Source organism: Gekko japonicus, unplaced genomic scaffold (genome assembly GCF_001447785.1).
Source record: "Gekko japonicus isolate JY-2015 unplaced genomic scaffold, Gekko_japonicus_V1.1 scaffold1520, whole genome shotgun sequence".
NCBI lineage: Eukaryota > Metazoa > Chordata > Lepidosauria > Squamata > Gekkonidae > Gekko > Gekko japonicus.
In genome coordinates, this window is record NW_015177060.1 from 389,872 (window position 1) to 402,730 (window position 12,859).

General features: G+C 51.8%; 1 protein-coding gene across 1 annotated transcript in view; it reads left to right on the forward strand.

Moving 5' to 3' along the window:
- LOC107124674 (monocarboxylate transporter 8-like) overlaps positions 1–3,372 on the forward strand; it is a 24,169-nt gene extending 20,797 nt beyond the window's left edge. The window contains exon 5 of the mRNA XM_015428165.1: positions 1,953–3,372. Within this exon, the coding sequence (XP_015283651.1) occupies positions 1,953–2,173 (221 nt within the window). The 3' untranslated portion in view covers positions 2,174–3,372. The remainder of the gene's footprint in view (positions 1–1,952) is intronic.
- The last annotated feature ends 9,487 nt before the right edge of the window (positions 3,373–12,859 follow it).

Consider the following 12,859-nt stretch of genomic DNA (forward strand, 5'->3'; position numbering starts at 1 on the left):
TGTGTTTTGCTCTCCAGGCCTTCCCTCTTTAGCCACACACGCAGAGGTTTTGGCTGTAGTGGGCGTGGCCAAGTCTGAAGCCAGCCGGAACTCCGTTCCTGTGCGTTCCTGCCCCAAAATAGTCCTGCATAAAGGGCTCTGGTGGCAGATGTGCAAGGCCTCTGAGAACCTGGGAAGCTGTTTCCAGTCAGAAGAGACAGTGGGTGGCCTTCGAGGACCCCTGTCCTCCAGGGGTGTTCCAAGAGCTGCAGTCCTCTGAGAGTGCAACGCAGCCATTTGTGTGCCTTCCTGTTTATGACAACTGATATGCTGTGAGATGACTGAGAAAATGTGCTTGCGTGAAGCACTGTAAACCCCTGAAGTGTACCATGTCATTGCAGAGTCTTCTGTGACTAGCGAAATACGGGGGGGGGGGGGGGGCACAAGGCTCCAGCTGAAAGGAAGGTGGTTCTTGCCCAGTTTATCCACTTGGCTGACAGTGGGCCCCCTCCATTTAGTTGTGAGCAGCTCTCGCCTAAGGAAAGCACCAGGCCTTTCCATTCTTGGAATTTCCCAGCAGCCTTTGCATGTGGCAGCCATTCACGGCAGCCGCTGCATAAACATCTGCTGAATTTGGACTGAGCTGGGGAGACGTTAATCTCAGCCACTGCCAGCGTCTGCAGGACTCTGAAACCGACACATCAGCTTGAGAGATGCGGGTCGAGGGATGAAGATTCCTGACTTTGTCAGGGTCCTTAGTCAGGTTACTCAACACAGGGCTTCATGAGAAGATAACTGTTTATTGGCAAATCCAGTACTAGAGACACATGTACAGCTTGTGTCAGGAATGGCCGCCAATACTAGGGCCTCTGACTTATACTAGAATCAAACATCCCCCCCCCACTGGTAAGCATGAGCCAATGGATACATCTCGCGTGCGCGGGCAAAGCAAAAGCCGTTAACTTTCCCAGCCGAGTAAAACTGCAGCTGGAGCATCTACAAGGTCAAGCATAAAATAGCAAACAGTTAGCTGAGACAGAAAACGGGAGGGCACCCCTCCACATTCCAGACCTATGACAGGGCTACCTGACACTCTGAAACTGACACATCCCTCCTTGAACATGGCTGCTTGTCCCCCTAAAGAATGGCCTGCCCGGGCTGCCTCTTCTTTCTGTCTTTGGCAGATGTCTGTTGGTTCATTTTTACCTTGCATGCATTAACTTGTATTGCAGAGACATTCGTTTGACATTCCAATATTTGTAATATCTGGGAGTAAAACATCGTTTTGACAAAATCTGCTGCAAGGACTGCTGCAAAATCTTCCGCCGAAGCGATGTTTCTTTTGTCCTTTGGGACCGCATGCATCAAAGAAATCAATGATGAGTGCCCCAGTTTGCCAAATGTACATCCTGCTAAGTTGAGGGCGAGGGGAGAAGAGGCCGCCTGGGTCCGTCGCGAGCTGAGTCTCTTGGGTACTTCTGCTCAACGCAAGCCGGCCCTCAGAACCTTCGCTGGGTTTGACTCGGCTGGGCCCGTTACCGTGGCGCGCCAGCCGGCCCTCAAAGCCTTTGCTGGGTTCAGGGGGCCTGTTTGACTCGGCTGGGCCCGTTACCGTGGCGAGAGGCTTTGCGGCAGATCTCTTTGCCCCGCCTTCCCCTTGCTCGGGCTGAGTTTCAGAGGGCAGAACAGCCAGATTCGAGTCCAGGAGCACCTCGGAGACCAGTGAGATCTTCAGAGGATGAGCTGTCAAGAAAAGTCAAAGGGAGCCTGGCCTCTCGGGATCTCATGGGTCTCGGAGGTGCTCCTGGACTCGGACCTTGCGTGCTGCGGCGGCTGCGTGGTGGCAAGTCGAGCGAGGGCGGGCCCATCATCTCCCCTGTCAAGGCTCACTGCGGTCTAGTATCATTATTTTGGATGGACTCCCATCTGACTTTCCCTGCGTCATTTCTAAACCGTGCCGTTTTGTTTTGCAGGGTTACTCCGTGACTGTTTGGGGAATTACCACCTTGCCTTTTATTTTGCTGGCATTCCCCCACTAATTGGGGGTCTGGTTCTGGCTGTTGTTCCAGTGATCCATCAGAGAAAGCTCCGGAAGCAGCAGCGGGAATCTGGGAAAGACAAGATGTTGGTTTTGGAGACTGTGATGAACGGAGAGCTCCTTCCCGGTTCCCCAGCCGTGGAGGCGCACATCTAAAGCCATCCACAAGACCTCTCGGTGCCCGCGCACATCCCCTCTTGCCACCAGCATTTCTGACACTGTCTGAGCCGAGCCCTTCCTTAGGAGGAATCCAGCCTGTCTGCTTGTGGGTGGAGAATACCACACTGACAAGCCTAACTGGACAATTTACTTTCAAGTTTATTTTAAAACCAACCGCTCTTTTCAGCGGAGAGAATTCTACCAGCACTCTGATTCATGGTTAGGTGATTGTTTTTCTGGCTGGCGTAGCAGCGATTGCCCTTTGGTAATAGGCATTTAACAAGCTTTTGATAGGTTTCATGGATTTATTTCCCCACCTGCAAAACAGAGTCTGTCGCTTTTGCCTTGAAAGTAGAGTTTTGTTTCCTTCTGAGCTCCTCTGGGACTTATTTTTATAGTAGCCAAATTCTCAGAGCGTGTTTTAACCACTCATGGAGGCAAAGAAAAGAAATGTTGCACCGTGGGTGAATTCTGAATCTTTTTGGGAAATGTATCCTCTTCTCCCTCCCCACTTGGGCAGAATCTGCCCCTGAATTCCTCGTTGGTCCCAGCGTCCTCCTACCGGGCTCCCCTGAGTTTTTGTATGTGCACAACCATCTACTCATGTGTAACAGGCCTTGTCAGCAGATCTTCTTCTCAGTTCTTGGGCTGCCTATCCTGATGTTTTCAGACTGATCTCCACCCACTGCCAGAGAGTTGCAAGGGATGCCACGGGAGAGGAAGGGCCTCAAATAGTACTTACAACTTGGCGTTTTTAAATTTTTTATTCACCCCCATTTTAAAGACCGGCCTCTGATTTCTGAGCCATCCTTCAGAGGTGCAGTTTTATGGGGGACCTGCACTCCCTGGCCAGAGAGGACTGGGGCCTTTCTGGCCATGAATCCTCCAAGGTGTGATCTGAGCCGGGTAGAGCCATTTCTCCCATTGCAACCTGGACCCAACCGATTGAAGTTGGCAGAACCCTCCTCCTCCTCTTTTGCCTGAGTGTTCAGGGCATTCCTCCTGAGCCAGAGCCTGCCGGCTGGGTGCAGACACAGACTCCTGCTAAGTTTGGAATCCCCTGGAGAAGAGTGATTGGCCCTGGGGAAAGGGATCTCCCTCCTTAGCACCCTGGCAAATGTAGCTGTTTCCTCATGAATCCCTGTAAATCCCTTTGTGAGTCGGCGCCACAGAAGCTGTGGAAAGCAGCCAGATGTTTACCCAAAGCAAAGGAAGGTTCTGCCTGCATGCGATTCGGCGGTGGGGCGGGCGGGAGGGGGCCTCCCTCAGGGACTGGCTGAGTTGTGTACAGTGCCTTGCATACAGGAGTGGCAGAGGAATGAGCTGCACGAGCCACTGGTCTTCTCAGAGAGAGCTGCGCGGAGGGGAAGGTCTGCGAATGGCATGGGCCGCCGCTCAGCGGATGCGGCCCAAATGCACATCCATGCTCTGAGAGCGTGCCTCCCCCGGGGGGCTGTTGAGGGATGAGCCACTAGCACACGAGGGCCGCCTCTTTGTGCCCCGGGAAGCTCAGATTTTGGGACATTAGGCGGTGTTCCTAACTTGCCGGGCCTTCCTAAGGAGACCAGCATCGTGATGCTAAGCAGAGCTGTGTCAGTCCGTCCATTGAAACCAACAGAGTCACTCTGTGGAGGTGTGCACTCTAAGACCCCGGTTCAAATTTTGCCTCTGCCACCGTTTTATTGTTGTTGTTTTTTTAAAGATAAGCTACTCAGTTTCAGATGGGGTTGCAATTCCGGCTTGGGAAATTCCTGGAGATTTAGAAGTGGGGTTTGGGGGCGGGAGGAGGCTCAGCAGGGACGTGAAGCCACAGAGTTCACCTTCCAAAGCTGCCATTTCCTCCAGGGGAACTGAATTCTGTAGGCTGGAGGTCAGCCATAATTCCAGAAGAACTCCAGGGCCCACCTTGAGGTTGGGAACCCTACTTTCAACCCACCCCTACCTCTCTATGCTGCAATACGGAGACCGTCATACTGACCTCCTTTGCAGGATTGTTATAAAAAGAAGTTGGTGTATGTCAAGTGCTTAGAACACTTTGCAGTGCTATCTAAATGCTATGTAGTGTTGTTGCAATTTCAAGTTTTAAATATATCCCACTGACCCATGCTGTAAATCCCATCTGGTTGTCCTTCGTCACCACTAATGTGACTAGAAATTGTGTGCCTCTGTCCTTGAAGCTGGGCATGAAGTTCCCTGCAGCTGACCATTCTGCTATTACAAACGTTTCCAGGGCTCTCTCTAATCTCCCCGCCCCCCTGCCCCCCCGCTGAGTGGGGCACTTCACATCCTGAGCAGAATCTAACTGCTGTCATCTTAAAATGGGCCACGGGGCAGTGCCCAGATTGCTGCTGAAGGGGGCTTCCTGTCTGGTGCCAGTTTGGTATAGTGGTTAGGAGCGCGGACTCTAATCTGGGAGAACCGCGTTTGATTCCCCACTCCTCCACATGCAGCTGCTGGTGTGACCTTGGGTCAGTCATAAGTTCTCTCAGAGCTGTTCTCTCAAGGACAGTCCTGGAAAGAGCTCTCTCAGCCCCACCGACCTCACAGGGTATCTGTTGTGAGGAGGGGAAGGGGAAGGAGTTTGTAAGCCACTCTGAGACACCTTTGGGTAGTGAAGGGTGGGGTATCAATCCAGTCCCTTCTTCTTCTTCATGCGCACAGCTGAGAGGGAATAGTAGTTGGAGACCCGCTTTCCAGTTCCCTGGGAGGAGCTGAAAGATGGGGGGGGGGGTTTTGATCCTGGGGGTCTGCCCCACTTGTGGCCCTGGTCTCTCTCAGAGCAAAGAGCCTTCCTCCTTATGGAGCCCCTTGGGCTTGGAGAAGGTGCCGCATTAATGCGCTGGATACTCAGGTTGCAACACGCAAGGCGCAGACCTCTCTGCCCTGTTCTCATGAACAACCCAGGGTTGATTAAACGCCCGTTTTCTCCTGGGAGAGAGTTGAGCCTCCCGAGCCTCCCGGCTGGTTGGCAGCCAGTGAAAGATCATCCCTCGATCTGCATCCTTGGCCCCCTCCCCCCTCCACGATTCAGTCTCAGGCAAACAGCAGCATCCAGAGCAGTGTTATGTAAGGCTCTCCAGTAGGGAATGGCCACCTGATTTCGGAGATAAAGGGGCAGTGGCTGTCAAAGAGGGAGAGACAAGTGGTCACGTGTCACCCAGCGAGGAGGAGGAGGAGGAGGAGGAGGAGGAGGAGGAGGAGCAGCAGCAGCAGCAGCAGCAGCAGCAGCAGCAGCAGCAGCAGCTGCAGCTGTGGATCCAGAGACAGCCTGCAGAGTCCGGAGTCCCTCTTGTAGAGCGTGGCACGTTTGAGCCCCGCTCTGCCTGGAAGGGGGGGGGCTGCTGCTGCTGCTGGCAGTCGTCACCTGGGATCCTTGGGGGGGGATGTTCACAGTCATTGACATTAAAGAGAAAGCTGACTGCAACTGAAACACTACATGAATCCCCGGCTGCCCCTCCCCCCCACCCCAAGGAGGAGAAGGTGATAAGAAAGGCCAGACCTTCAGCTTGCCTTTTGTTGCAAAGTCTTTTGATGCAGCTGTGAAGTTTAGGGGGGGGGGGACAGCAGGAACTGGCCAGTTTAGTTTAGTTTAGTATTATTATGACTGTCTTAAGACCCGCATACAATACAAACATAGTATGAAAAAGAAGGAAAAAACAGAGATCATATACAGAATAAAATCTAAATTTAAAAACTTTTAAAATGTAACTCCCACAATCTAAGAATCAATGCAACTGAACGTGTAATCTCTGCATTCGTATCTGATAGAAGCCAGTGAAGTCTTGCTTCGTTCGTATTGATGTGACCAAGTATCCTTATCAACGAATGGGGTGATGATTTTAAGACGAGCCTCTCTGTAGAATGGGCAGCTGAAAAACACATGCTCTACTGATTCGACCTCGCATGGAGTGCATGAACATAGCCTTTCAGGGTAGGGGTTCTGATTATACCTGCCTTGAATAACTGCAGGTGGAAGGGCAGAACATCTGGCTAGGGCGAGTGCCCTTCTAGAGCTCTTTCTCTCCACTGCAGGAACTGGACATTTGCACTGCTCTGGATATTTGCCTGACTCCAGTGCTGCTGATAACGGTATTTTTCTGTTCCACCACAAAATGTATCCTTGGTAGATAATTTTTCTGCAAAACACTACGTTGTTTGGGTTGGGGAAGTAGCTTTGTTTGTACGGGAAAAGTTTTCATCAGAACACCCACGAATCTGTCCCAGTGTCCGCAGAAGACAAAGGCCCTCTTAGTGTCAAACTCCCCCATGCTGGAGGCAGAGAGGGAGCAGGCCAGGGTGGCAGGAGACTTCCCGGTGGGCCCTCCCTCCTCAGGCCCCCAGAGACTGGTTTGCCCCCAGTCGCCGCCCTTCCTCAGAAGCCGCAGACCCCGGACCCCCACACGGGCATGCCACGGCGACACCCACCACACGGGGCTCCCACTGTTCTGTTCTTCAGACAACATGAGGAGATGAACCTTTCATGCGGAGAAAATGAGATCTGTCAACTCGAAGGAAGTGCTTGGAGACAAATAACTTCCTCAGATAAAAATTTCCCCCCAAGAGAACTTTTCTGAAAAGGCCAGAGAAAAATGTCCCTGTAGAGTCACCATAGATGCTGGGAAGCAACTGGTGGGAGTGGACTGTTGCCTCCAACATTAAGATGACTCTGGAGGCACTGAATGGGCCCAATCTGGAAAGGAGACGCTCACTTAGATGGACCCTTGGTGCGGTCCTGCAAGGGTGCTTTGGTGGCCTCATGCGCCGACCGCTGGAGGGCTCGGTCATTTCACCCAAGTAGAGAGAGGATTGGCTTGCACCCACCCAGAGCTCAGCAGTGCAGATCAAGGTGTCCTGTAGCCATTACGCAAAGGACCACCGCCTCCACTTATTATTCATTCGTCATTATTCATTCATTTGTCACTTCCTGCCCCATGGGGGCCTTTGTAAGTACCTCATGGTTTGGGGACCAAAACCTGCCTTGAAGACAGGCAGGGATCCTTAAGGGCACGTTCTTCACTTAGAGAAGAGACATCATCTCCATTTCTGAAGTGCCTCAGAGTAGCCTCAAGGGCAGCGATGAGTCAGTGCAAAAACTTCTCCGCTTTGAGTCAGCCGCCTCCCAGCCACATACCCAGGATCCCTGAACTGGACCAGACTCCAGTCCTGGCTTTGGAATGTTCCAAACCGGGCCCCAATTCGGTTTCAGGGCTTGGCTTTGCATGGTTGTTGCAACCACATTCCAAGACACCGGCATTTCTGTTTGCCCCTGTGCATCTCTGGGAACAGCTGATTCAAGCTTTGGCTGGGGAGTTCTCAAAAGGAAAAGGAAGAAGCCCCCCGAGGAAGATTGAGACGCTGCTGAGACCTCCCTTGACACCCCTCAACCACCAAAGAAATAACCACCCCCATTCAAGGTGCAGCCACACAACTGAATGGTTCCCCTCTCCCCTAACGGCAGCAACCACGGTCACCAGGTAAAATGAAATGCCCATTCTCAGTGCCCATCATCACCTCTGTCCCTGGGTTAGCAGACTGCCTGCACGGCCTGGGAGTTTGGGCTGAAAAGAGCAGAGGGCCTCCCACACAGGTGTCCTCCCAGCTCAGCCAACGTAACCAAGTTCCCTTAGTGGCCATTTTCTACAAAAGGAGTTTGATTTTTACCTTTTGCTGTCAGTTCATGTTCCAAAGCTTTCCCAATTTGCCACCTGCAAATTCTCAGCTTGCCAAGACAATCGTATATGTCAAATGTTACATGTATTGTTAATCTCTATAATAACTGTTATACTAAAGGCATGAAACTATATTGTACAGGTTTTTTTTTCCCCTTCTAGATAATTGTGGGGGTGGGGGAGGGAATTGTTTTACTGGTGTGAAATCTTTTCTTCAAACTGATTATCAAAGCTGGGTTGAGATTATATCCTTTTGTTAAGATTTCTGACCTTTCTCCAATTCTCTTTGTTTACTCTGCCGCTCCACTTTCAACAGCTTAAGACACGCTTGGCTGACGGGCACATCAAAACCAAATTACTCTAGAAAAGTACAGCACTTTAGCACTTTCCAATTGACTCCCCCAATATACCAGTTTCAGCAAACAGGTCCTGTTTTTTTGTTTGATCAAATTCACTATAGGAGCGAAGAGCGGAACTCTTGGGAAATCTCTGGCCGTTCTGGGTGGAGAAACACCTGGAGACTTTGGGGGTGGAGCCTGGGGAAGGCGGGGTTTAATGAGGGGAGGGGCCTCAGCAGGGTCCAATGCCACAGAGCCCACCCTCCCAAGCAGCCATTTTCTCCAGGGGAACGGATCTTGGTCACCTGGAGATCAATTTTAATAGTTGGAGATCTCCAGGTGCTACCTGGAGGTTGGCAACCCTAAAGTAGTTAGAAATAAGGCGGGGGGGGGTTGCCTCTGCAAAATGGTTGGGGGATGTTCCCTTCCAAATCCATTCCTCTGCTCCCTTTGCCATGCCTATGTTGCTTGTCAATGAAAAAACGACTAGGTAAGACATCTGCTCTGTGTTGTTAAGGTGCAGGATTCTGCCCTGGATCGCCCTGGGCAGCCAGTTCTGTTTTGGCAGAGAATGGAAGGTGAAATGAGAGAGCCACTGGTATACCCACTCATCTGGTTTGCATGCAGGTCTCAGAAGCTTCGAAATACCGCAACAACCCACAGAACATATCTAACCAGCGATTATCTATGTATGTAGTGTTGTGGTTAAGTGTCTGGACTCTAATCTGGGAGAACCGGGTTTGATTCCCCACTCCTCCACTTGCACCTGCTGATGTGACCTTGGGTCAGTCACAAGCTCTGGCACAGCTGTCCTTGAAAAAGCAGTTTGTGTCAGAGTTCTCTCAGCCCCGCCCACCTCACAGGGTGTCCGTTGTGGGGAGGGGAAGGGAAAGGAGTTTGTAAGCCGCTCTGAGACTGCAAGTGAAGGGCGGGGTATAAATCCAACCTCCTCTTCTTCTTCTTATGTCGTGATCACACAACAGCTCCAAAAAAAACCCCACCCAAGCCCAGCCGCCCGTGATGTTCGTTCCAGAGGGCGGCCTTGTTGGCCCGCAGGAGAGGCGCTAGACTGGTGTGGTGGGGGCACCCGAGAGGCCCACAAGACTGACCTGGTCTCAGTCTTCAAGGAGCTTTGGCTCGTGACAGCTCACGCCCTGCAAAACGGGTTGATCTCTGAGGTGCTCCTGGATTAGGAACAAATCAACCCCAGAAACCTCAGCTGCTTTTTAAGAAAAGAAAATGCTAAACTTCTGGGCATAGTAAGAAATGCTCGACATCGGGAAAGAAGCCACTGTCCCAAAAGGCAGGGAATCCCGCGGGGTGTGTGGCGCTTCCCATGCCCTGCAAAGCTTTCCCCATGAAGAGCAGGCGGTGCTGAATCCGAGAACTGAGGCCGGTTGTGTCCGCTCGCACGGCTGCACGCTTGGCCACAGTTTCCCCTGGTGCGAGATTTCCCCTGCCTTCCTTGGCACAGCCTCGTGACCACTGCACTGGAACCAGGGAGTGGGCTACACCTGGTGAATAGTGAAGGCCGCTGAAAAAAGGGTGAAGTCAGTTGTTGGCCAAGCGGCTGTTGGCAACATCAACACTGTCCTAAATTCACCTATTGGGTGGCCACAGCTGCCGGCTTAATTCTAGTTCAGACGGGCAGCTCAGTGAGGGACCCCTCTTGTGCACCAAGAGTCTGTAAGTAACAATCAAGGCCTCACCTTCCTCAGTTGGCCTTCCAGAAAAGAGTTTTTTGCCAAGGGGAACTCTAGCTGTGGGCCTCCAGCATCATCTGGATCAACGGATCGTGCCATTGGGAGGTGGTGGGGAAAGTGTAACAAACCCAATGCCTCTCTTACCTATTTACACTTGAGGACACTCACACCTGGAAAGGAATCCTGCTCATTTTCCACCTCAGAAGGATCCCTCGGAATCATCCCAACCTCAAACAAACCCCTCTGAGAGCCAGTTTGGTGTCGTGGTTAAGTGCGCGGACTCTAATCTGGGAGAACAGGGTTTGATTCCCCCCTACTCCACTTGCACCTGCTGGATGACCTTGGGCCAAGGCATGGTTCTGATAAGAGCTGTTCTTGAAAAAGAGCCGTTTCTGTCAGAGCTCCCTCAGCCCCACCTACCTCACAGGGTGCTTGTTGTGGGGAGGGGGAGGGAGAGGAGTTTGTAAGCCACTCTGAGAGTCCAAGTGAAGGGCGGGGTATAAATCCAATCTCCTCCTCCTTCTTCTCTCAAGACACATCAGGCAGATCAACTGCAGCAAAAAGTTTCCTGGAGTACGACCTGGACAAAGTCATCCAATGCATGAAGCGCATCCTCAGTTGGTAAATGCAGCTTCTGCACAAGAACGGACGCGTAGGGCAGGGGGGAGGAGGAGGGGTGTCAAAAGGCAAGGCATCTGATTGGCTGTGGATTGAGAGCCAGTTTGGTATAGTGATTAAGTAAGTGGACTCTAATCTGGGAGAACCGGGTTTGATTCCCCACTCCTCCACTTGCACCTGGCTGGATGACCTTGGGCAAGCCATAGCTCTGGTAAGAGCTGTCCTTGAAAAAGAGCACTTTCTGTCAGAGCTCTCTCAGCCCCACCTACCTCACAGGGTGTCTGTTGTGGGGAGGGGAAGGGAAAGGAGTTTGTAAGCTGTTCTGAGACACCTTTGGGTAGTGAAGGGTGGAGTATAAATCCAATCTCCTCTTCTTCAGGTTAGCAGCCTGGCAGCTTTGCTTGGCTCCCAGCCCGGCTTCCCCCCCTTGTCTGTCCAGCTGCTGGTCCCACGTCCAGGAGGGGTTTTTCCCCAAGCAGTTGTGGGGAAATCAGGTGAGGGACAAGATGGCTGCTCACTGGGACTTCCTTTGCCTCCTCTGCCAATCAGTGTGAGATTTGGGTGGGACCAATGGAAGTGTGGAACCCTATACAGGTTTTATGCTACCTGTTTTGTCTGTTCTATGCAAGTTCTCTCTCAGAGTGAATGTCTGCAGGAGCTTTTGGTGTGTTCCTTATGTCAATAAATAATTTTCCATTCGGTTGTTTCAGACACTTCTGTGCCTGGGGGGTTAGCTTCATTGTGATGCAGGGTCCGGCCATTACACTCCGCTTGCCGGCTCTGAGTTGGGAAGTACCTGCAGATTTGGGGGGTGGAGCTGGGGGGGGCGGGGTTTGGAGTCCACCCTTCAAGCAGCCATTTTCTCCAGGGGAATTGATTGTGACCATCTGGAGATCGACCGTAATGGTGGGGAACCTGCCGGTGCCACATGGAAGTGGGCAACCCAAGATTACACATTCACATGCACTAGTGAGTTCACAGGGGTGGAGCCATTGCACCTATTTTTATGAATTTCTGCAGGAAAGGTTCCTATAAACCGGCTACAAAACACACGGCAGGACCGGCCGAAGCATCTCGAAATGCTGTGGAACAAAAACCCTGGCATCTACTTGGATGAAATTCAGCAGGCCTCGTTCCCCCACGGAGGCCTTCTATCCCTGCACATGTCATCAGAATCTGAAAAAAGTAAACTTACTGTGAACTGAAATTTGTTCTTCGAAATAATACCTACAAACGAATGCTTGGCACTGGGCGACTGCATGCCGCCCTCCCACCGTGGCCAGGGCTCGCTGCTTCAGAGCTCTGCACCACACCTGCACACTTCCACAGCCATGAAGGATGGGTGGGTGGGAGTGGGGGAATGGATGTGCTTCTTTAATGCCAGAAACACCTGCTGTCTGGGGGTGGGGGAAGCAAGATGCCCTGTGTTTAATTCAATTCAAGGATACATCCTTTTTTCTTCTGGAACTTGATGCTTCTGCAGGTGTGGACTTCAGGCATAGCAGCAGATGACTAACAAAGATTGTCCTGGAAAGTGCAATTCAGATGTTGTTTTTTAAAATCATCTCTCTTCTTACAGATCTGCTGGCCAAACGTGGTTATTTTGAAAAATGCATTAAGTATCAGAGGAACAAAATGCAATCCAACCACCCACACAGAGTCCCTGTATGGGCCAGTGCCGTCCTCTTCCTGTGAGGCACTATCAGGTGTGCACTGGCCAGAATCAAATTCTGGGCTCAGGGCTCAAACTCTGTAGCAGAAGAGGAGATTGGATTTATACCCCGCCCTTCACTACCCGAAGGAGTCTCAAAGCGGCTTGCAAACTCCTCTCCCTCCCCCTCCCCACAACAGACACCCTGTGAGGTACGCGGGGCTGAGAGAGCTCTTGACAGAAACTGCTCTTTTTCAAGAAGAAGAGATTGGATTTATACCCCGCCCTTCACTACCCAAAGGAGTCTCGAGCGGTTTACAAACTCCTTTCCCTCCCCTCCCCACAACAGACACCCTGTGAGGGAGGTGGAACTGAGAGAACTCTGACAGCTCTTTTTCAAGGACAGCTCTTATCAGAGCTACGGCTTGCCCAGGGTCATCCAGCCAGGTGCAAGTGGAGGGGTGGGGAATCAAACCCGGTTCTCCCAGATTAGAGTCCGTGCACTTAACCACGACACCAAACTGGCTCTTAACTTGGCATGCAGAAGGTCCCGGGTCCCCCAAAGCAAAGTCAACGTAGTGTCTTCCCTGGGCATGCTCCCCCTTGGGGGGAAATAGACCAAAGCCTCAGGTAGCAGATCTGGGTGTCAGGATAGAGCAGCCACACGACATTTCTGACAATCCGGGCACGGACTTCTTTTGGTC